Consider the following 23,324-nt stretch of genomic DNA (forward strand, 5'->3'; position numbering starts at 1 on the left):
CCAGTAAGCAGCATCGCTTCATGGCCTCTACATCAGCTCCTGCTTCCTGACCTGCTTGAGTTCCAGTCCTGACTTCCCTTGGTGATGAACAGCAGTGTGAAAGTGTAAGCTGAGTAAACCCTTTCCTCCCCAGCTTGCTTCTTAGTCATGCATGATGTTTTGTGCAGGAATAGAAAGCCTGACTGAGACAGGCTGGCTCTGCTTTAGTCGCTAGCCAGGCTAGTGCATGAGCACCTCACACAGGGATATGTTGCGGTCTTACCAGGTGGTCACAGGCGGGCTGGAACGCGTTGGTCCCACACACATAGAGGGAAGTGCTGCTTAGTGGCTGTAGTACTCGGATGTAGTTTAGGCATTCCGTCTGCAAGGGAAACACACACCCCATTAACAGACCCCCACCAAAGAACCCTCGTGTCCACATGGTAAAGGCCAGTCATTTGCTGCCTTGTTCTCTCCTCTGCTCAGGCTGGTCTGTCTATGCCCATAGAGGGGGCATACTGCACCACGAGCCAGGCTCTGCAACGGGAACTTTATCTCTGTGGTCCACATGCAGTGCAGGTGCCAGGCATGACTTTAGCTCTATCCCTAAGAGATGGCCAACCTGTATCTGGTGACCAAGCAAAGCCAAGACCAAACCAGAGCTGACCTCAAATTGTACTGGGGAGCCCACTATAGATGGCAATGTATTTACTCTTGCTGAACTCACACCGTTCATTTTGGGGGCCCATATTGCCAAAACAGACATTGTACAGGCTCCTTCTGCCTTTCTGGGGACCCCACCCTATACTCTTGCCACCAGCACGGAACTAGAAATAGCGACTAGCAGGAACTGAGAGAGAGGCTGGACCCAAGAGTACAGCCAGCTATGTATCCCTGAGGGCCCAGTGGGAAAACAAAGATGGCAATTTGGAGCCCATGTGCTATTTCAGGAGAACAGCACTTAAGAGTCTATGGGCTATGGCCTGAAATTATCTCAAGTTGGGAAAGGGGTTTTTGTTGTTGTTGCTTTTTTTCCCAAGAACCATCAAATGGACAGGGTATCACAGTAGGGCTCCGTACCAAGGTCACTGTGGGTCCCCACATCCAGTGGTGCAAGGCATCAGCTCACTCCGCTACACAGATTTCCTGCAGCAGGGAGCCTATCATAACGCCTGCCTGCCTTGGGTCCTGAGTAAACACTATAGTTAGAGACCAGTAGGACTGGGAAAGTGTTCAGTTACCATTTAGCCAAGAAAGTTTAACCTAGTGGTTGTTTGTTTGTTTTTCTCCGAGACAGGGTTTCTCTGTATAGCCCTGGCTGTCCCGGAACTCACTCTGTAGACCAAGCTGGCCTCGAATTCAGAAATCTGCCTGCCTCTGCCTCCTGAGTGCTGGGATTAAAGGTGTGGGCCACCACACCCGGCGGCTCCTAGTGGTTGTTTTAATCTGTTTCTGAAATCAGCTAACAGCTGATAAACTCTGCCATTGCCGAACCACCATGACCAATATCGGGGATAGCCTGGCTCCTGTGATCTAAAAACATCTGGGACACTGGTGGGACACCAGGTGGGAGGGCACAAGAGGGTACCCAGACCTCCTGAGAAAAAGGATACAAGGCTCAGTCTCCCTGAGTGCGGATACTGGTATCTGACAACAAAATACTGAAGAAGAAAAAAAAAAAAAAAAAAAAAAAACCAACCCACAAAAAACAAAACAAAACCCAACAACATCAAATCCCCAACACCTCTTAGGCCTCAGCTGGTGCGAGAAGGCCAGAAACATATAGGGGAGGCCAATTCTACACCAGGTACTGGTGGGCAGCAGAAACAACATCCTGTAGTCATAATGCCGAGCCCTGTGAACAGGCTTCTCCAGTGTGGAGGATGCAGGGCACTGGCCTGAGAGCACCAATCCTGATGCTGGTGGGGTTGAGACAGCAGGACTGAGCCCACCAGACTCACGTGGTACCAGGTGGGCATGCAGAAGACTGCTCCTGGAAAGGATCCAAATCACTGGGAAATGTGTGCGTGGGCTCTTTGTACTTGTGGTCAATTACCTGCTTTGATTTCCCCTTCTCTGCACACTTGGATTTTTTGTCTTCAGAGACCTTCCAATATACCTGTGAGGGAGGAACGTGTCAGAGCCGGTTCACCACAGTCCCCCCACCCCCACCCCAAGGAACTGCTGGATAAAGCAGACAGCAACAGAAGGCACAGCACAGCTCAAAGCTCCCTGGCTTGCAACCAGAATAAGGTCAGACTAGGAAGAGGTTCAGGGAGCAGGCAGGGACTGAGACCCCAGAGTCATCCTTAGGGCTTCCTCATGTTCTGGGACCATCATCCCCAATCCAGCAGGGATAACACGGCCCTGAACGTCCCACAAAGCAGCAGAGGGCTGGGGAGACGAACGGCTCAGTGGGTGCTTGCCGGTAAGCACAGGAACCTGAATTCAATCCCAGAACTCATGTGAAAAGCCTAGGTGTGGCACTGTGCACTGGGGAGGCAGCGATGGCAGGCTCCTCTGTGTGGCTTGCTGCTGGATGCCAGTCTACCTAACAAGCTCCAGACTGGTTGAGAGACCATGTCTCAAAAAAATGAAATTTTAAAAGTGGCCAGCACCCAAGGAAAGACACCCAAGGTTGTCGTCCTATGACCCCCCAGCCCCATAATGAAAGTATAGCCAATTAAATTCTATCCAAAACTGGGGGCTTTCATCTGTTCTTTTTATCAGCCTTAAAGCTTTCTATTACATTTTTTTTTGAAGTTTCCAGTGATTGTTTCCAGTGATTAGTGTAAGCTACCTCAATTCCCCTTCAACACCTCCCCCAACCTACTCTCCACCCCCACGATGCTGCCATCTCCTTGTGCTCAGTTACATTTTTATTATGCGTAGATGTAAATGTGTGATGGTGTGGGGACAACTTGTGGGAGTTTGTTATCTTTCTAGGCCGTGTGTGTGTGTGTGTGTGTGTGTGTGTGTGTGTGTGTGTTGGGGGTGGGGCAGGGATTGAACTCCGAGCATTAGGCTTGGCAACAAGAGCCTTTAACTGCTGAGTCATCTCTTCAGACCCTTCTCGACCTAAATTTTCTCCTTTGAGAGTCTGACACATGCACAGAATGAGTTTCAGATGTTCTCAGCCTCCATTACTCTCTCCTCCTTTTAAAGGTGACCACACAGAATACTACCCAACACAGATCAGACATACAAACAGCCTGGGGATGGAGAGGTAGCGAAGGCAGCCCCGTCTCCAGGGGCATGGCTGGGAAGCCATGGAACCTACCTCATGTTGCTCCTCAGAGATGTTCAGCGCATTCACTGCAAAGACTGCTTCCCGGGCGCCCACATACAGAGTGTCTTTGTCCTCGCTCATCAGCAAGGCCGAGTAGTTAAAGATGCCTGGCTTGTGAAACTGCACCAGACCTACCTCTGTGGCAGCAGAGGGGGGAAGGAAGAGCCCAGGAGTCACTGCTGAGCCTGCATGCACCCTGCTCCAGCATGGAGCAAAACTCAGGACCCCCCAGGTAACCTCAACGCAGCCACCAAGTACAAGAGAGGAGCTAGCCTACGGCTGGATCCCTGAGGATGGCATGCATCCCTAGGCTATATCCCTGATCTCCTTTTCTGTCTCCCAGGTCCTGTCGAGATCCAAACCTCTCATGCTGGGGCTTCCAGCACATCACAGACACTTGGTGTGGTGGTTTGAATATGCATGGCCCAGGAAGTGGCACTATTAGGACATGTGTCCTTGTTGGAGGAAGTGTGTCACTGTGGGGGTGGGCTTTGAGAATCATTCCTAGCTCCCTGGAACTCAGTTTTTTCTTGTTTGCCCTCAGATGAAGACGTAGAACTCTCAGCTCCTCCTGCACCATGCCTGCCTGGATGCTGCCATGCTTCCTGCCTCGATGATAATGGTCTGAACCTCTGAACCTGTAAGCCAGCCCCAATTAAAGTGTCCTTTATAAGAGTTGCCTTGGCCATGGTGTCTGTTCACAGCAGTGGAAACCCTGACTAAGACACCTGGTTTACACTCTACCTCTTTAATGTGTGTTTAACCATCCACTGTAGGTTAGAAATACGTAATGACTGAGAACTTTCTCACTCGTGAAATAAATGCCCTACTCTGAAACCCTCAACACCAAAAAATCTGGAACGAGGGGCTGAGATGCTCATTGGTAGGACATCTGCCTAGCGTGTGCAGGGTTTATGTCCTTTCCCCGGTGTCCCCTTTAAAAAAAAAAGTCAAGATGGAGGTGGGGGTGGGGGTGGGGGGACACATCTCTCTCCAAAACAAATTTACAGTCATTACCAATGATTTCCAGAGACAAGTAATGCTTTTTTGTACCTGCACCAGTTTAAGAACATGTTAACCCAGGCAGGACATACACAATACTGGTCTTCTTAGACAGGGTCTCTCTACGTGGCCCAGGCTGGCCTGGAACTCACAATCCTCCTGCATCAACTTCCTGAGTGTGGAGGTTCCTGCTGTGATGCTGAGCTCAGCATTATGCCCCCTCCCCCATCAATGAGTTCTGAACTTGCCTACAAGTCAGCACCCCGAGTGTCCAGGTAGCTGCAGAGTAGGACATTCTCATTGCACTTTGCGTCCCAGCTTCTGTCTTCACGCGGTTCCCTCCCTGGAATGTGGGACAGCCAGTGTGTCCCCATCCTGAAAGTCGGACCTGGAGACCTCTCTGAGGCTGAGCTAATCTCAAAAGTGCAGCTTAAGTACCTGGGATGTCGGCAGCATAAGTAAGCATGAGCCACTGAGGTGACATACACCGTCCAACCTAAGCTTGGCGCTTGCTGTGGGGCCTCCTGGTCACATAGCATCCTTCGACATCCCAGTGGCTTAAGCCTGCCCTGACAGACCGCACAGAGCATCCAAAGCAGGGACCCCACATTCTCCAGAGCTGCTGCACTCACGGCTCACACTCACTCACGGATTACACTCACTTACCTCCATGTTCCCAGGTGAGCCGAGGCACAGGTGCAAATGCCACTGCTGTCACTACCACCAGGGCCAAGAACAGCCCCCTAATGGGGGCACACATCCTCATGGGCAGGGGCCACCGAGGCCTTCAGCAACAGGCACACATGGATGGCAGCAGGCTAGCAGCAAGGACCTCTTAGAGTCCCAGAGCTGGGACCAGCAACACAGACTGGAGCCCATAAGGGGTGGGGTTCCTGAGTCTCCACATGTCAGGTTAGCAATGGCCACCTTCACGACGTCATGCCAAGGCTGCCGGTATTCCCGTCTGACCTGCAAAAGAAGAAAAGGACGAGACCATAGGTCCCAGCCGCTCCAGATGGTTCTCAGTCCCCTTCATCCCTTTCTACTGTCTATCCTGTCTGAACCTGCCTGCTGAGGGACATGGAAGGCATCCAGGATTTGTGGGGCTGCCAGACAGACAGATCCCACAGAGAGAAGACAACAAGGCTAAAACCCACCAAGATGAATGGACCCATCAAGGTGGAAATAGAGGGACAGCCAGGTGCTTGGTGACATGCCACAAATGAAAGGAACAGTAAGGGTCTCAGTTTCCCTGGAGGGCTCACTTCCCAACTTCTGACATGCTAACCCAGGAATATTACCAGACATCAGAGGTTTGCGGTTACAGGGCGCTCCCCTGGGAATACATGTAAGGGTGCACATGCATGGGTAGACACACAGAATGCACATAGCCATACACAGATGTACACGAAAATGCACGCATGTGCTCACATACATACATACAGTATGTAAGCACACACTAACCTCCATACCCATGAAGACATAGCCTCAGGGCCCCATTCTGCAGGAGTATCGGGCCACATCAAAAGTCACAGCTAGCCCAGGAGGCAACCCGAGCTCTTCCTGCCTCACCAGGAAGCCGTTAATTACCATGGAAACACTAGCAATTAACTCTGATTTGTCCACAAACAAGAAACAGAAGACCAGGCTTTGCTGTTTGATGGACTTGTGGCCACGGGCCCCTTGAGCCTCTGTCCCTGTCCTCACCTGCCCTAGCCAAGCCTGAGGCCCAGCACACAGCAGGATCCCAGGATGCAGAGCTCAGCGCTGAGTCACTCACCAGCTGCCCTGATACACAGATCCACCTCACCTTTGGGTGTGGTTACTAGGAGCTGACGGAGCACAACAGTCTCCAGATGTGAGTCCAATGCTGGCACAGCATCTACCCACCTGCCAGGCCTCCCCTGCCCCACCCTTCCTCCCACAGAGGGCAGGGCTGGCTCTTCCAGCATCTCTATTCAGTCCCTTAGCTTGTCCGGTACTAAAGGACAGACTGTCTGGTTTCTATCCCAGTGGATTTAGAAAGCTTCCTAAAGATAGCCCGAACCCTCCTTCCTCCAAGGAGTGGGATATTCTAGGCCAGTTCAGCTCACCATTTTCCTTAACTATCGCTACAGCTCAAAAGGAGATACAGGTGACATGCAAAAAGGTGACTCCAGTTATAGGCAGTGGTTCTACAGAATAGGAGCCAGACCGACCCCTGTCCTACCCTAGAAATTCACAGCAGCCAAGCACAAGGGGTGACTCCTACCCTGATCCAACCAGAAAGCAGGAAGCCAAGAACTGAGGCAGTGACTGGGAAACAGACAATGCTGAGTCCGACAATTATGAACTCTGTGTTTTGCTGAGCAAGTTCACAGTGCTGCGCCCTGCCGCATAAGAGCCCATTCTCCTGCCAAACTGAGGAAGGGGGCTGTGGGTTGCTAGGGTCCAAGCCATAGGAATCCTCTTAAAGCCATGGTCACCAACTCCCTCCAATACTGAGCATTCACAGCTAAGGACAGCCAGGACAGCAACGCCACTCTGACCTCAAGCACCCTCTGGGTGCAGAGGCACAGGTGGCACTGGTCTAAGCCCAGAAGACCCTGAGTGTTGCAGAAACTGGAGATGACCAGAACAAGGGAGCTGTGACACGCAGGAGGCCCTCTGATTTGTTCCAGCTGTGAGGGTCAGGTAGCATGGGACATGGATATTTCTTTCCTCTTCACATCCCCCTGATGGAAGCAGATGTTGGTGTGAACAGAGAAGGCTGAACGCCTGCCAGGGTCGCCAGCCAAGGTCATGCAGGTCACATTCCTGCTTGAACATTTTTTATAAGAAAACATTCCTTCAGGGCCGAGTATTTATCTTTATTGGTAGAATGTTTGCTTCACATGTACAAAGCCCCAAAGTTCAATCCCCAGCCCTTCATAAACCTAGAATGTCAATGCACCACCAGGTGAAGGCAGAAGAAAAAAGAAGTTCAGGGCTATCCTTAGCTATGGAGTTTGAGGTCAGTCTGGGCTACAGAAGACCCTGTCTGAAATAAAATTTAAAGATACAAAACAGATTCCAAAATTAATAGGTGGTAGCACAGGCCTTTAACCGTAAGTCAGAGGGAGCTCTGTGAGTTCACTGCTAGTTTAGTCTGTAGGTAGACCCAGGCCAGCCAGGGCTAGAGTGAGGCCAAGCCTCAAACTGACAAATAAACAAACAGGTGTACCAGATGTAAGAGTACACGCCTTTAATCTCAACACTTGGGGGGGGGGGCAGGCAGGTTCCAGTCTAGACACTGAGTCCCAGTCCTACCGTGGTGCCACAGTGAGGTCCTGGCTCAGGATTTAATTATTTTGTTAATTAACAAAAATTGATTAACAACAAGCTAATTAAGTCCTAGAAAAGAAGTGGGGTGGGGCCAAGCAAGATACCAAGAAAGAGAGTCCAGAACCAGGGGCTAACAGACCAGAAGGGCTTTGCCCAACACCAGACCCAACATGGTGCCCTGAACCTGTGAGCTGACGGACACGCAAGCCGCTAATTAGGATGACCCACCAGAGCACGGAAGGACGGGAGGTGGTTCATCGACACCACAAGGAGTGAGACCCATCTGGCTGAGAAGCACGTGAAAGGACATGCCGGGCAGGGTGCAGAAGCGGGCACGTGAAAGGACATGCCAGGCAGGGTGCAGAAGCGCTGCCCCTAAAGTTCACAAGCATCAGGACAGGATTTTAGAAACCTAACGTCTTCCTTCTCAGAGCTGTGAGAGTGTCACAAGACACATGTATCCCCAGGATGAAAACTTACTCCTTCAGCTCCCCTCACCTTAGTCAACCACGTGGACGGGAGAACAAGGAAGGCACTGGCCACTAGAAGCCCCACTCACTGGCTGGGTCCATGGCTAGTAAGGACACCCAATCTGCAAACTTGTCTTGGATGCACCTCCTTCCTCATCCGACTACCCCTCCCCACCCACGCTCAGCAGCTCTCCCCTCCCCTCCAATCTCCTCCCACCCAGCCTGGCCTCCTCCTGCTTCCTTCTAAGTAAAGGGATCCTGAGCTCTCATCAGTGGGCAGAACGCCCAGTTCAACACCTTTGTAAGTTACCCTGCTTCTAGTCAAAGAAATCTAAGTGGAAAGCACTAGAAACAATTCCATGAAACAGGCTAACAGCAATAATAAAAAACACCAGCATTTGGACCCCTAAGCTCGTCTTAATGCTGCTATCTGAAACTCAAGACTAGATGTCTGGAGGTCTAACAGCCATTCTGTGAACATAGAATAATAAGGGTTTTTTTCATTCTATCAGCTGCAAAGTGGAAAGTCTCAGAGGCTGGGGCCTGATAATGTGGCTAAGATGCTGCACCAACAGCTAAGAATGAATTACCAAACACACTCAAAATGGAGCAATTAGAACCCCAGGGGAAGAGAGAATGGTCCTTAGTGGAAATATAATCAGAATGTGCTACCAGGGCCCACAGTGCAGCCTCAGTCACCAAAGGGGATGGGGGTGGGGAATACATTTATTAGTAGGGTGGGGGAGGGGTGGAGGTGCATGACAAGGGGCAGAGAGCAAGAGCCTCAGCTTGTGCCTGGAGTGAAAAAGTCAGGACACAAGACTAAAACAAATTTTAAGGGAAACTTTTTTTTAAAGTGGCTGAAATAACCAAAACTCTTCACCACCCCAGGGTGGTCTGGCTGGGGCTGCCCTTGGATGTCACCTGTATAAAACGCATTGGTGGGGGCTGGAGAGATGGCTCAGAGGTCAAGAGCAGTTGTTGCTCTTGTAGATTGAGAAAACCTGGCTTCCACTCACAGCACCCACACAAGAGCTCACAACCATTTGGGACTCCAGTTCCAGGGGAATTCAATGCCACCTTCTGGCCTTCAGTGGCAGCCAGCAAACTCCTCTGCCAGTCTCGACCAAAAGTAGGAACTGTGGGGTTCACTGGGGCCCTGGGCTGCCTTAACAGAAGCACAGAGCAAGTTCAGACAGGCTGTGCTCACTACAGCTGCAGGCTCCTGCCCTGTAGACCTAACCCCACAATACAGAGCACAGTTATTCCATGGGCAGACACTAGAGGGCAAAAGCCTTGCCAACACCCTGCTGCTCTTTAAAAAGAAACCCCTGAGAACAGAAGGAGGGAAGGGGAGGGAGCAGAGAAGTAGAGGAAGTGGGGAGGAAGGCTGTTGGGCTTGACTTTTCTTCTTTTCTCTACACTACTCACTGTTTGGTGTAATTTAAAACTCACTTGAAACAATGTGCCTGCCACACCCACACAGACAGGCTGCCACAGTGCCTTCCAGGAACGGCTCCATCCTCGAATGCCAAGTTCAGGACCTTGCTCTCGGTGTTTAAATTTAAACAAAGAGATACAACGCCCTTCCCCCAGGGAAAGCTGAGATCTCCCCCGCGACAACTGAGGCTCTCCAGAAGAGGGCCTGACATCCCATTACAGACAGGGTCATGAAGGCTCCATTACTACACTAAGAGGGATGATCACCTACTCTAAACCCAGGAGAAAGAGCTGCAGCCCCTCCACCCACCCTGCAGTCTGCCTGGGCTGTCAGATGCCTCCAGCAAACCCTGTAAATCTCAGCAGGGGCTGCAACTGGAGACAGGACCAACTCCAGCCAGGGCATGGTCACTAAGCTGTAAGCACCTTGCTCTGGCCTGAGAATGCACACACATTGCGCACATGAACCCGTGTACATCTGTGTCAGCATGTCAACCAGCGACATGTGTTGCTGGTTGAGATGTATTTACCTGTGCTCACACCCATGCACATGTGTGTGCACAGATGCCATGTCTGTATGTATATGTACATGGGCACACATACAAGTGCCAAGTTAAATGTTATCTCTGTGTATATATAACATGCATGTGACATGTAACATGACATCTAACAATGTAAGTGCATGCATACACATGTGCACACATACCTATGTATCTGCAGGTGTGTGTAAACATGCATGACTACATGTTTGTGAGTACATCTGCAGATGTGCACTTAGGTATGCACCTCTGTGTGTGTGTGTGTGTGTGTGTGTGTGTGTGTACACATACTGTGTCTTAGACTTACGGTTCCTCACTGGGATCTAATAATGGGGACAGATCACAAAGGGGGTACCATTAGGTGCTCCTGTGGGGACAAGATGGACTTTCAGGCACCGTCCTGAGCACCACAGCAAACACAACCTGGGGGTCTTGAGTGGTTGTGGTAAGGCAGATTGTTCCCCGGACTCCACACCCCTGAAGACACAGGCCACGGGAGCCTGCTCTGTCTGTTCCTAGCTGCTCGTTTGCTCAGACAGGAGGTGAAACTCTGGTGGCTGAAAACAGTGGTGGTTGGTTCCAGAAAACAGTGCAGCCATACCTTCCCTCCCAGCCGGGTGTGGCCTTCCAACCTCACCCTGCCAGCTACTAGCCAGATATCCCACCTCTACGATGCTGGCCCAGGTAATACTGTCACCAGCCTGACTGCGGAATTCCAGAGGACCTGTCCCTGGAGAGTCCCAGGAGGGGTCCAGGAGCTCTGGAGTGGCTGCCTGACACAAAGCTGTTGTCCCAGCTCTGGTGTTCCCAGGCCTCAGAGAGTATCCCCAGAGCCAAGGTTTCCAGTTGGCAGGGACGTACTCTATTGTTGTTACATTGGCAAAGCCCAGCTAGCTAGCAGGAGCAGCTGGGCATCTCCATCTAGGTCAGCATTCAATCTCAAGCTACCTCATAGGGGCAGGTAAGCCTCAGATGGCCTTAGCTCAGTTAGCTCATGCCCTAAACCTGGGTAGGTTGGGTAGGTGTCATGCTGGGTGGCCAGGCACCGAGAGTGATTGCCATGGTGCCAATGGAACAGCAATGGAAACAGGGTGTGTGCTAAGGAGGCAGGGAGAGCCGGACCTGAAGCAGGGTTCCGTGGAGGACCAGTGGCCGGCCAGCTGCAGAGACCTGGGCAAAGGCATGTCATTGGTATGATGTTGCTTAAATCCTGACAACACCATCTCTTCGTATGGGTTTGCGACCTGTGAGTCATTCTCTCCTCCTCTGGCCCCACAGGCCCCCAACTGGTTCTTACTCTCCTCCGGGACCCTGGGTATTAGTCCTGGATCCCGGGGGCTGTGCAGACCTGTACTGAGAGCGGCTGGCCAGGGGTAAGATGATAGCCCTCTGGCCCTGGGTAAATAACCTTCAGTTGCTACCATGAGAATTACTAGGACACTCTAAATTTCTGTGTGGAGTCCTGAGCCCCGGAATGATGGTGATAGGAGGTGGGTGGGGCCTCTTCAAGGTCACGAGGTCACGAAGGCTCTTAAGGATGCTCCACAGAACTGTCTCCCTTTCCCTCCTCACCAAATGGGACACAATAAAAGCACCACAGACAGCCAAGAAGGGGGCCTTCCCGACACCGAACCTGCGTGGCTCAGCCCTAAGCTTCGACCTGCAGAACAGAGACAGCTCTACTGCTTCTAACCAGAGAGCCAATTAATATCGAAACCCAGTCCAGGAAGCCAATACGGTATACACTAGGAGACAAGCTTACCCAGGAGGTCACTGACAGTGGTGCTTTAGTGCCCAAGAGAATAAGTAAATTTCCGTTACAGAAGCTACAGTGCATCTCATTTGAATTCTTAATGTTCCTTTATTATAAAATGTTTCCTAGCTGCACAATTGGCTCTGTGGGTGGGTGGTGCCTAACTCCTCTAAAGAAATTTAAAATCAAACACCACATAAAATCCCAAGTCTCTAACAGTCAGTGCCATGCTGGTGCCCTTGGAGGACAAGGGGGGAAGGCACAATAGAAATAAGCCAGAGACACTCCATGGCTCCCTGGTGGTTTTGGGACTCAGCTCTAAGAACTGTGAGAACAAGGACTCTCCACAGATTTTGCCACTGACTCCCTAGTGAGAGCAGGCCAGCAGGTGCACCCAGTCAACAACCAGGGTGGGTGGGCCTGGGCCTTCTTGTACCTGTCACATCCCTCCACAGCACTGGAAGGAAGGTATAGAGCATGGGAGCTATGGCCCACACCATGGAGAGCAAGAGTTGATCCACACAGAGACTCTCTGGGGGGTGGGAGGGAGAGGGGCTACAATTCAGACGGACAGGGCTTTTTTCTTTTCTTTTTTTTTTTTTTGGTTTTTCGAGACAGGGTTTCTCTGTGTAGCCCTGGCTGTCCTGAAATTTACTCTGTAGACCAGGCTGGCCTCAAACTCAGAAATCTGCTTGCCTCTACCTCCCAAATGCTGGGATTAAAGGCATGTGCCACCACTGCCCGGCTGGGCTCTTCCTATTTAGTGTGGCTCTGAGTGCTCGAAACTGCCTGTACTTTCAAATTCCTCAAATCTAAGGAACCCGAGAAACATCTGATAGACCAACAAAACTCAAAGACAGACCGTCAAAGAGAAAGAAGGGAAGGAGGAGGAGAAGGAGGAAGAGGAGAAGGAAGAAGAGGAGGAGTAGGAGGAGAAGAAGGAGAAGGAGGAGGAGGAGGAGGAAGAGGAGGAGAAACAAGCTGATACTCAGAACCTCAGCACCAACTGCAGACTTCCTCAGGAATAATGAGGCCTTGGCTACTGAGATGACGCAGGCCACTCTGCAAGCTTAAGGACTTGGGTCACAATCCTTGGTACCCATGATGGAGAGAGAAAACCAACTCTGAAAGTTATGCTTTAATCTCCACAGGTAAGCCATTGCATGCACATGCCTGGACTCACACAAGGCCCCTGCCCAGACTGCACCCAGATAGCCATGAAAACTGAACGTGTATAACCGGCTCGCACACTCCCAATAGGGCCCTACTCCTTTATCACAGCCTTGGCAGGCTGTCTCTGTGAGAAGCAGCAGAGGGAAGAGGAGTTTTATACACTATTCTGGTTCCTTCTCTTAGCTTTGTCCAATTAAAATGCATCCCAAATCCTGGGTAGAGAGCCATCTCTCAAGTGCCACGCCTCACTGCAGGAAGGTGTAGTACGGCTGGCATGGCCCACACCAAGTTCATGAGAGGAAGTGCTGGTCATCATACAGACACACACCCACAGGGACACAAGTGACACAGGACACACAATCACACACAGTTAAGCACGGTGATGCAGGACACACAGGCATATAGACAACTTATCACACAGATGTAGAGCCATGAACACACAGGGACACACACACATACACACAGGGACATGATGGACACATGCTATTCCTACACCCCTAAAGAGTAGAGCAAGCACACATGAAGTGCACACAGAACCATCATACCATTAGCAGCCATCACTTGGGAGGAATGGGAGTTGGAGGACATGGAGACAGGGAAGGGAAGACCATCTAGGAACCTCACTGTCTAGCATTAAAGCCCGGTGCCGCCCTGAGGGACAACAGCCTTGGCTCCAATGAAGATATAGGAACAAGATACCTGACAGTCCACCAGACCCAATGGAGGCTTCAAGAAGGTATCGCTTGCCGAGCTGGACATAGAAATCATACACGGAATGATTTACCTGTGCCGTGAGTCTCTGGGGTTGTTCCTGGCACCTTTAGAATGGAAGCTTCAGGAAGACATCTCTGAAAGTAATGAGAGACTAAGAGTCAAGCCCCTGGGTCCTCCACCCTCACGGGGCACTTGGCTTTCAGACAGGCACTAAATACAAACTCCTGCCACCTTCTTAAACTTAGGGCCCCAAGCAGATGACCTCTCTATCCAGTTCCTGCGGGGCTTGTTCACTGCACCAGAAGTGAGGTGCCGGGCAGCCAGCAAAGGGGAAGCCTGGGTCAGCTGGTGCGCGCGCTTGCTCACCTCACCACAGGCACCACAAATAACCACTTCTCTTTTCTTTCCTTCTCCTTCTCCTTCAAAAAAAAAAAAAAAAATCAGGCCAGAGAGGTGGCTTGGAGAGGGTTTAGAGCACTGGCTAATACTACTGGCTGTTTTTCCAGAAGACCTGAGTTCAATTCCTAGTACCCACAGGGTGGCTCAAGATCTCTAGCTCAAGATCTGACAACCTCACAGAGACCTATATACAGGCAAAACACCAATTCACATTAAAATATAAACAAACAGACAGACAGACAAATAAAAGCAATTTTGGTCAGGCTAAGTAGTCCGTACGAGCTTCAAACTCGATATCCTCCTGCCTCAGTCTCCCCAGTGCTGGAGATTATGGGTGTGTGTCACCACACCCAGCCACCACAGCCACTTTTGATCATGTCTACGCATACTGCCCCACCGCAGAGAGCAGAGTCCATACATTAGAAAACTTATCACTAGGCTCAGTTAGAAAGCCTGCCTGGCATGCAAAAGGCCCTGGGACCTATCCCCAGCACCGCATAAACTGGGCACGGTGGTGTGAGCCTGTAATTCCAGCCCTCCATCGGGAATTCAAGATCATCTGTGGCTGCAGAGTGGATTCAAGACCAGCCTGGACTACAATGAGAACCAGCCTCAAAAACGAAACCAGTCTAACCAAGTCGTATTATTCCTTTCAGATGTTTAAAAACTTAAATAAGACTTAATTTATTGCATATGTCCATGTGTGGGCACATTCACGTGACAGCACGTGTGGAAGTCCAAGGGTAACTTGTAGGAGCTGGTTCTCTCCTACCTTGTGGGACCCAGGGATCCAATTCAGGTCACTGAGACGGGCAGCAAGCTCCTTTTGCTGGCCGAGCCAGTTCATCAGTCCTAATTTCAGATCTGTGCCCCCTTCATCTTCCCAAGGAAACCAAGAACCCACAGACAACATAGTCATAAGAATTAAATGGGTGCTCAGCCCGAGTCTTGGTTGATTTTAGGTAGTTAGTTCTGAGACAGAACTCGGAGGCTGGTTCACACCGGATCAGCAGTCCTCCTCTAAGGTCTACCTCAGCCCCTCTCTTATCTCTTGCGATCAATTTTTTGTTGTTGTTGTTTTGTTTTTGTTTTTTTGAGGCTGGGTTTCTCTGTATAGCCCTAGCTGTCCTGGAACTCACTCTGTAGACCAGGCTGGCCTCGAACTCAGAAATCCGCCTGCCTCTGCCTCCCAAGTGCTGGGATTAAAGGCATGCGCCACCACAGTCCAGATTGCAGTCGTTTTAAAGCTAAACAGAAACAAGTACCCACTGTGGAGTAGGGCCAGGCATTTGTATGTATCCATCAGCATCTGGGACAGAGGCCTCCAAACAGACTCCCTGAGCCCACTGACCCCACGCTGCCTGGGGCAGAGGGATAACCTTGGCTGTGGCCAGCTGGAGGCTGAGTGTTGGAGGGGGAAGCTTCCGGAGCAGCACCGACTGAGCCCAGTCTCCCCTAGCGTGCTGGATCGCATGCCATCTCCAATGGCAGTCTGCAAATGATATACGGTGACTCACTCAAGGGTCTCTCCTGTCCCAGGGGTAGCAGCTCTCCTGGGGTTAGGATAGGAAACAGCTTAGGGGGATAAAGGAAGGGACTGACACGGACTGGAAAGGCTCAGAGAACACAGCAAAGGCCTAGAATTATGATATGGAAAGATTCCCTTCCACATGCTTGTCACTTCCTGAATGAAGGACCAGCCAGGGCTGACAGTGTGGTCCGGGTTTCTGTGTCCCTGTGACACTGACTGGCTCTGACACTTGGACTCACTGTCTGTACCCACTTCCTGCCCACCAAGGCTCCAGTGTCCTTGTCCAGTCTCTGGCCCTAGCCAGCTCCAAATTCAAGTCACAACCAGCTTTTGGCTGCAGCAGCCTCCCAGACCCTGAGTCTTCAGCTTGTAGCTTCCCCTCACTCAGACTTTTTTTTTTCCTGCTTCCGCAACACAAAAACCACACAAGTTATAATTAGTCTCCCACCCCAATCACCCTACCCATGGAATCCTCCTGTGTGGGTTTAAGATGCCACCTTAGCCTTCTCCTTAACAAAGCACCTCCTGTGGCTCGAAGAAGGAAGAAAGACACTCATAAGAAGAGAGCAAGCTTTCCATTTTCAGAAGCCAGAAGCCTCCCTGCCTCTTACTTCTAGGACAGCAGCACAGGGGTGGGGGGTGGGGGGTGGGAGGGTATATTCCCAGCAATAACTGGATCAAAGTTTGGCGCCTCCAAGCTGGGTGGTCTTAAGGAAGTTGCTGGGCCTCCCTGAGTCATTTTCTTCCTTCAGAAAAGGGAAGCTGAGAAGTAACACTGCTCACCTCTGAGATTCTGAGGCTGATCTGTGTGAAGAACTTAATCCCAGGCATGACGCCCAAGGAAGAGCTAGCTGGTGAGTGTTAACTGGGTGGCAATCTTGCTACTGGTAAAATGTAGCCTGTCACAAAGGCTTCCCTGAGATGGCTCAGCCACGGGCTAAAAGAGCAGAGTATAGCTGCACTGGGCTTTAAGCGAGCCTGGAGCATTTTAAGGGTCCAGTCGGGGCTCAGGCTGTGTGCAGCTCAGGGGCTGGAATGGCTGACTAGCCTTCGAGAAGTCTAAGATAAGAAACCCACACTGTTTAAAACTGGTTTTGGTGATGGCTGCAGGCTCATAATTGTAGCTGTGGAGTCTAAAGGAAGCAGGGCAGAGTTCAAGGTTATCATCAGCTCCACAGCAGAGTCAAGGCCAGCCTAGGCTACATGAGACCCCACCCCCACCCCTGGCTCAGCAGCTCTTCCCTATATGCAACAAAGATTTTGAACCACTAAATCTTGCAATGACCACAGGCCTGGATGACACGTATGTTAAATTCCAGAACATTTATCACTCTCCGTGGCAAGCACGGGTTGGACAGAGCACAGGAAGACACTTGGAATGGTGGAATATAGCAGAAGGCCACCACAGGGAAGGGACCAGAAGAGCAAGGCAGCAGCTCTGCCTGTGGGCCGGGGATCCTTCTGCCCTGCAGCTCTCAAACCCAGTTCATGCATAGGTGATGGATGAGCGCACAAAGCCAGAGAGGGCAGGGCCTCGGCCAACCAGGATTTGTTTTCTAAGTCCCCAGACCACAAAATGCTGCCCTAGCGGATTCCTTTCATCTATAGCAACTCCTCAGAAACTTACAGCAAAATTACAAGGCCAGGCATGAGGGTCATAATCATGATTCGCCAGACAGGGCCCAGGTCAGTGGGAGGTTATCTCCTCACTCCTTTCTGAGGATGTGGTACACCCATGGGAGGAGCTGCCTGTTCTCCGTATGTACGGCCCAGTAAGCAAGCTCCCCTAGTTTGCCTCATCAGGGTTTCCAGTCTGTCTAACTGCCAACTGTCAATTGTCACACTGTGTGTGGGTCACCCTGACTATCAACAGATCCCTGCCTTCCACCAGAAACCCCCAAACCATACCCTAGCAACTTCACTGCATCTTAAGGTTCTGTTAACTCACTTTCTCTCTCTCTCTTTCTCTCTCTCTCTCTCTCTCTCTCTCTTTCTCTCTTTCAGCTAGGTTTTACTGTGTCACCAGGCCTGGCCTCTGAATCCTAAACATAAGCTCTCCCTGCCTCGGCCTCAGGATAAAATGTATCCCTGCTTCTTTTGTTTTGTTTTAAATTTGCTTTTTTCAAGACAGGGTTTCCCTGTGGAGCCCTGGCTAACCTAGAACTCAGTCTGTAGATCAGGCTGGCCTCGAACTCCAGAGATCCACCTGCCTCTGCCTCCTGACTGCTGGGATTAAAGGCGTGCGCCACCACTGCCCTGCTCAGTGTCTCTGCTTCTTAACCACAGTGGAACCAAAGCAGCCAATGTTTTGTTTTTTTTTTTTTGGTTTTTTTTTTTTTGGTTTTTCGAGACAGGGTTTCTCTGTACAGCCCTGGCTGTCCTGGCACTCACTTTGTAGACCAGGTTGGCCTCGAACTCAGAAATCCGCCTGCCTCTGCCTCCCGAGTGCTGGGATTAAAGGTGTGCGCCACCACGCCCGGCTCGCAGCCAATGTTTTTAATCGACGCTCAGCATGTAGTCACTGTGGATGGGTGGACTGAACACCAGAGGGTGAGCCAGGAGATGAAACGGCTACCTCACACATGGCTGTGAGGGTGTCGGGGTTTCATTTGACCCAAGACAGTTATGGTTCAACTGTTGCCATGGGTTTGTTTGTTTGTTTGCTTTTTCCAGCCAGAATCTCTATGAACTTCCAGTCTCCAAATACCAAAAAGGCCCTCGGGCAAGATGTAACAGGCTATCAAGATGACTCAGCAAGAATGAGTGCCTGTCATCAAGTCCTCTGACACAAGTGCTGTGGCACACAGGCTTGTACATGCATGTGCCTGGGAGTACACACACAAGAACACTCCAGAGGCTGGTTTGCTGTTATCCATAAATTATAAACTATTCCCAAACTCACTTTACCCGGTCTCTCAACTCACGGGAGCTTTTTTTTTTTTCCTGACTTCCTTTAACCTTCCTAATGCTGTGACTCTTTAATACAGTTCCTCATGTTGTGGTGACACACCCCCCCCACCCAATCATAAAATGATTTCCTTGCTACTTCATAACTGTAACTATCTGTTATACAGTGTATCTGACCCACAGGTTGAGAACCACTGCTCTAGCGTGACACAAGCATCCGGAAACCATTTTGGATGAGTCCATGATCTGGAGTGGCCCTCGCATCTGTTACACATACCTGAAGTCACTGGAGGCAGGAAATGATCCATAAAGACATAAAGATGGCTCCTATCAGAACAGCATTCGCTGTGTTGCTGAGGCAGTGGGCGGGACCCAAGAACCCATCTTCCAATAGAAATGGATCCAGGGAGAACTCACTATCATTAGACCAAGGGAATCCCAGAAATCAGATTGCTCTGCGCATTACAAGCAGGGAAGGAGCAACTGGAGCCTCACTGACCAGCTAACGAGAGCCACTCTGGTCCTGACAGCCTAGATAGGGAAACCCAGGTCCTACAGCTCTGGGTTGACTTAAAGACCTTAGCCCTGAGTACCTGTTGAGTCTGGTGAGCCTCGTAACAGGACGGTCCTGCAAGCAGCCAGGCATGCCAGAGTAGGTGAGAGGCCTCCTGTTCTGTGCTGTGTCAATTCCTAGATGATTCAGATAGTGAAGCATGGTGGGTCAGTCACAGGGAACAAGGGAGAGCTGGTGAGTCACTGTCACCAGACACAGTAATGCACCTGCAGAGGGATATGGCCACTGCTGCATCTCTTGGGGCCACAGGAAGGAGATGGACTCATCCCCAAGTACAGGGAAAGAATGCTGACTGGACATTCAGATCTGCCTCCTGCCAAGCCTAGAGCAGCGAACTTTAGAATTCCCAGGAATCCGCATCACCTAGAAAAGCCAAGATTCTAGAACATTCTTTCACCATGATAATCCAGGCTGCAAATAATCTCTGCCTCAAGACAACAATTTGTCCTCAAGTGAGCTCAGCACCCACCCCAGAGGCCTGGAACACTCCAGGTCTTTCCACACTGATGACTGTGGTGAGGTGTCTTAGTGAAAGAAGACGCCTCACACGTATCCACCAGTCCCATTCTGTCTTCTCCCCTGTCCACAGGCAGAAAATAGTGCAAGTAACAGGCTTAAGGCCCCAAATAATGCAGACCAGGGGCAGCTGTGCAAGATGAAGAGGCTCCATTCTTGGAACTACAGGGGCTCCCATGGTGTCAGGATTGTTTGTTAGGCATCCGTGTGTTTAAAGGCAAAGAAAGTCAGGGCTCTCGGAGGTAGCTCAGCGGGTTAAGTGCTTGCCATCCAAACCCGAGGACTTACATTCAATCCATAGAGCCCACGTGAAAGCCTACGTGTAAGCCGGGCGTGGTGGCACACGCCTTTAATCCCAGCACTCGGGAGGCAGAGGCAGGCGGATTTCTGAGTTCGAGGCCAGCCTGGTCTACAAAGTGAGCTCCAGGACAGCCAGAGCTATAAAAAGAAACCCTGTCTCTTAATCCCAGCACTCGGGAGGCAGAGGCAGGCGGATTTCTGAGTTCGAGGCCAGCCTGGTCTACAAAGTGAGTTCCAGGACAGCCAGGGCTATACAGAGAAACCCTGTCTCGAAAAAAACAAACAAAAAAAAAAAAAAAACAAGAAACCCTGTCTCGAACAACCAAAAAAAAAAAAAAAAAAAAAGGAAAGCCTACGTGTGATGGTGGTGCAAGAGCAGACCCTCATATGGGCCTCTTGGGCTTCCATACTTGCACACTAAACTTGCACACTAAGTGTGCCCACCTACATGTGAACATGAACTCACACAAAGACACACGAAGAAACTGCTGAGTCTGGGCTGCATGTGCACACACGTGTCCTTACGCCTTCCACTACTGGCCCGGTATACGCTGTATTCACATTAGCAACCCAAGAAGATGAAGCCTGGGTGGGTGGGGGTGTTCGGGTTCCACACAGACACTGAGTTCTCCATAAGTAGCTTGATCATGGTGGGCTTCCCTGTCTCAAGGCCAACTAAAACTGATCTCCACCAAAAACAGGTGGGAAAGACGTAAGTTGGACAGCCTTCGGGGAGGGGCCACGGAGTGACACGACACAGGGGAAACTCAAGTGACACAGGTGCAGGGAACAGTTCAGTCATGGGAAGGGGATTTCAGCACAGGGAGTGAGTGCATCACAAAATTTCGTAAGGAGAGGAAGTTTTGTAGCAACATCGCCCCAGCCAGCAAGTCCTGCCCAGCCCTACCCAGTCCATCCATTAGCCGTACCCAACTTCATCTTACCTTCACCAAGAAGCAAAGGAGCCTGTGTACCTCTAGATGCAGCTGTACACAGGACTCTAGAGAAGAGCAGGGATCTGGGGCCTGACAGTTAATGCCACGCAATCCCTCAAGTTCAAGGAGATGCCAGCTTGGAGATATTTATCTCTAAGGTGGCTTCAAAGCAAAAATGATCTCCTAGCCTAAGCTCGCCCCTCAGGAAGGGTTAAGCAAATAACAGCAGCCAGGTGTGCAACACAGGCAGCATTAAGCCATGCATGCCAGCAGTTCTCAGCAAGTACAGACAAACACAATACGGTATTAAATGCAAAACAATAGGAGAGCGCTTAAATGCAGAGCTACTCTGCCATAATCACACCCCCGAGGGTGAAGCCTGGAGGCTGGGCCGGGCAGCTCCACACAGACCCACACCTGGAGGGGTAGGTAGCAGCTCCTGCTTTCGAGGTGCAAGTGGGTCTCACACGGGACGCCCCTAGGCTGATCTGGGTGTGGTTACTTGCACATGGGTGGAATGACCTGTGTTCAGATCTGGAAGGTAGGATTTTAAAGAGAATTTAAGCATCATCCGCTTTGTACCCTTCTGGGTCTTTTACTTATGTGCCTGGGGTCTCCTGTCAATAGACCTTAGTACCAAGAGTGCTGTTTCCAGCCACGGCTACTTCTCACCTTGGCACCTTCTCTTCTGATGCACCCTGACTCAGTATCCCCGTAGGGCATTCCTGACACCCGTAGAGATTCAGCCTCATTCAAGATCTGTACCCTCACAAGCACTTAGCACCTTAGGCCCCTGCCTGATATCTTCACAGCTGTGCTGTTCCGTTCTGGTCTCCATCATCCTCACGCCTCTGCTCCGCAGCTCATTATCTCCCTCCACACCCAGAGGAACAGTTAGACCAAGTGTAGCAGTGGCAACCTGAGCCCGGCTTAGCCTCCATTACCTGGCCACCACCGGGTTGTAGTAAAGTTATTGAAATGGACTACTTCGGGTGGCTTAATTCACCTGCTGATCCACATGGGTCCCAGGTAGCAATAAATGTGGCTCAATAAAAATCCATAAGCTCCCTGGTACTTGGGACCTGGTACAGAGACAGGCAAATCTCTGAGTTTGAGGCCAGGTTGGGTCTACAAAGTGGGTTCTAGACCAGCTAAGGCTCACGGTGAGACCCTGTTTCAAAACAAACAAAAAAACCTCTAAGCTCACTTCGAACTCGATGAGATTTTACCTAGTTTACTAGGTCCGTTCCTGGGTGCAAGTTCTATGTATGACAACATTGCACAAGATGTCAACAGTCTAGACATGACTGAAGGGGGAAGCAACTTAAAAACCAACTCTCCAACTGGAAAAGAGGGCTCAGTGGCTAAAAGCGCCTGCTGATCTTACAGGGGACCCAGTTCCAATAAACACAGGCATGCGCGTGCACACATGCAGGCATGTGCACACATGTACAGAAAAGTAAGTCTTTAAAAAAACCCAAAAAGGTCAATTCTTAGGAGGACATTTTGTTTTGTCTACAATGACTGGGGGACACCCCCACCCCCATGCTGACAGGAAGAGGTTGTCTTTGGGGCTCGAGGGAATTACATCTCTCAGCAGCATCTGCTCACCCAGAAATCTATCTCTAGAAAGGAAAAGTGAAAGACACACAGAGAGGTCAGAGTGGCACACAGCCAGCCCGTGGCAGCCAGAGCCGGGCAGAGTGGCGCAGTCCGACCCATGAGCACCTGGGGAGCAGATTTGCCCTTTTGTGCTGATACAGAGGCCCAGGAGATCTGCACCCCAACCCCAGGGAGTGACCTCTCAAGGAGGCAAGGACTGAAGCCCACAAGCATCACTCCAGCACTGACAGCCACTACCAACCGCCTGCCTGGTCACCTGCCTTCACCCGCGACCACTGCTCTGACTTAGGTAAGCCTCGGTCTTAGGGTTTCTATTCCTGCACAAAACATCATGACCACGAAGCAAGTTGGGGAGGAAGGGGTTTATTCAGCTTACACTTTCCACATTGCGGTTCATCACCAACGGAAGTCAGGACAGGAACTCACACAGGGCAGGAGCTTGGAGGCAGGAGTGGATGCAAAAGCCATGGAGGGATGCTGCTTACTGGCTTGCTCCCCCTGCCTTGCTCAGCTTGCTTTCTTATAGAACCCAAGGATGGCACCACCCACAATGGGCCCTGCCACCCTTGATCGCTAACTGAGAAAATGCCTTACAGCTGGATCGCCTGGAGGCATTTCCTCAAGAGAGGCTCCTTTCTCTGTGATAACTCCAGCTTATGCCAAGTGGACACACAAAACCAGCCAGTCTCTCACTTTCAGAGACGCTCAGGTCAATGGATCTCCAATTCACGTCAGTCCTAGCTGTCCAGGGTCTGAGGCGGCAGGACTGCTTGAGCCGTGAGTTCTAGGTCCAGTCAAGGCAACACAACAAGACCCTATCTCAACCAAAAGAAAAAAGGGGTCTTGGAGTGGTAGCTCTGTTGGCAGAGTGCTTGCT

The 23,324-nt window shown here is 50.8% G+C and overlaps 1 protein-coding gene across 6 annotated transcripts in view; it reads right to left on the reverse strand.

The window, feature by feature from the left end:
* The window catches only part of Sema4d (semaphorin 4D), a 109,041-nt gene that overhangs the window by 35,020 nt on the left and 50,697 nt on the right, over window positions 1-23,324 (reverse strand). For 4 of the 6 annotated variants that reach the window (XM_021180322.3, XM_085831080.1, XM_021180319.2 and 1 more), the window contains exons 3-7: window positions 13,733-13,796; window positions 4,937-5,239; window positions 3,260-3,405; window positions 2,036-2,098; window positions 263-361 (exon numbers count right to left, since the gene is read on the reverse strand). In XM_021180322.3, coding sequence (XP_021035981.1) covers window positions 263-361; window positions 2,036-2,098; window positions 3,260-3,405; window positions 4,937-5,036 — 408 coding nt within the window. In that variant the 5' untranslated portion in view covers window positions 5,037-5,239; window positions 13,733-13,796. The remainder of the gene's footprint in view (window positions 1-262; window positions 362-2,035; window positions 2,099-3,259; window positions 3,406-4,936; window positions 5,240-13,732; window positions 13,797-23,324) is intronic. The other 2 variants (XM_021180320.2, XM_029468172.2) reach the window with 1 other exon arrangement.

The sequence above is a fragment of the Mus caroli genome, unplaced genomic scaffold, assembly GCF_978045245.1.
Source record: "Mus caroli unplaced genomic scaffold, Mus_caroli_1 scaffold_15, whole genome shotgun sequence".
Lineage (NCBI taxonomy): Eukaryota > Metazoa > Chordata > Mammalia > Rodentia > Muridae > Mus > Mus caroli.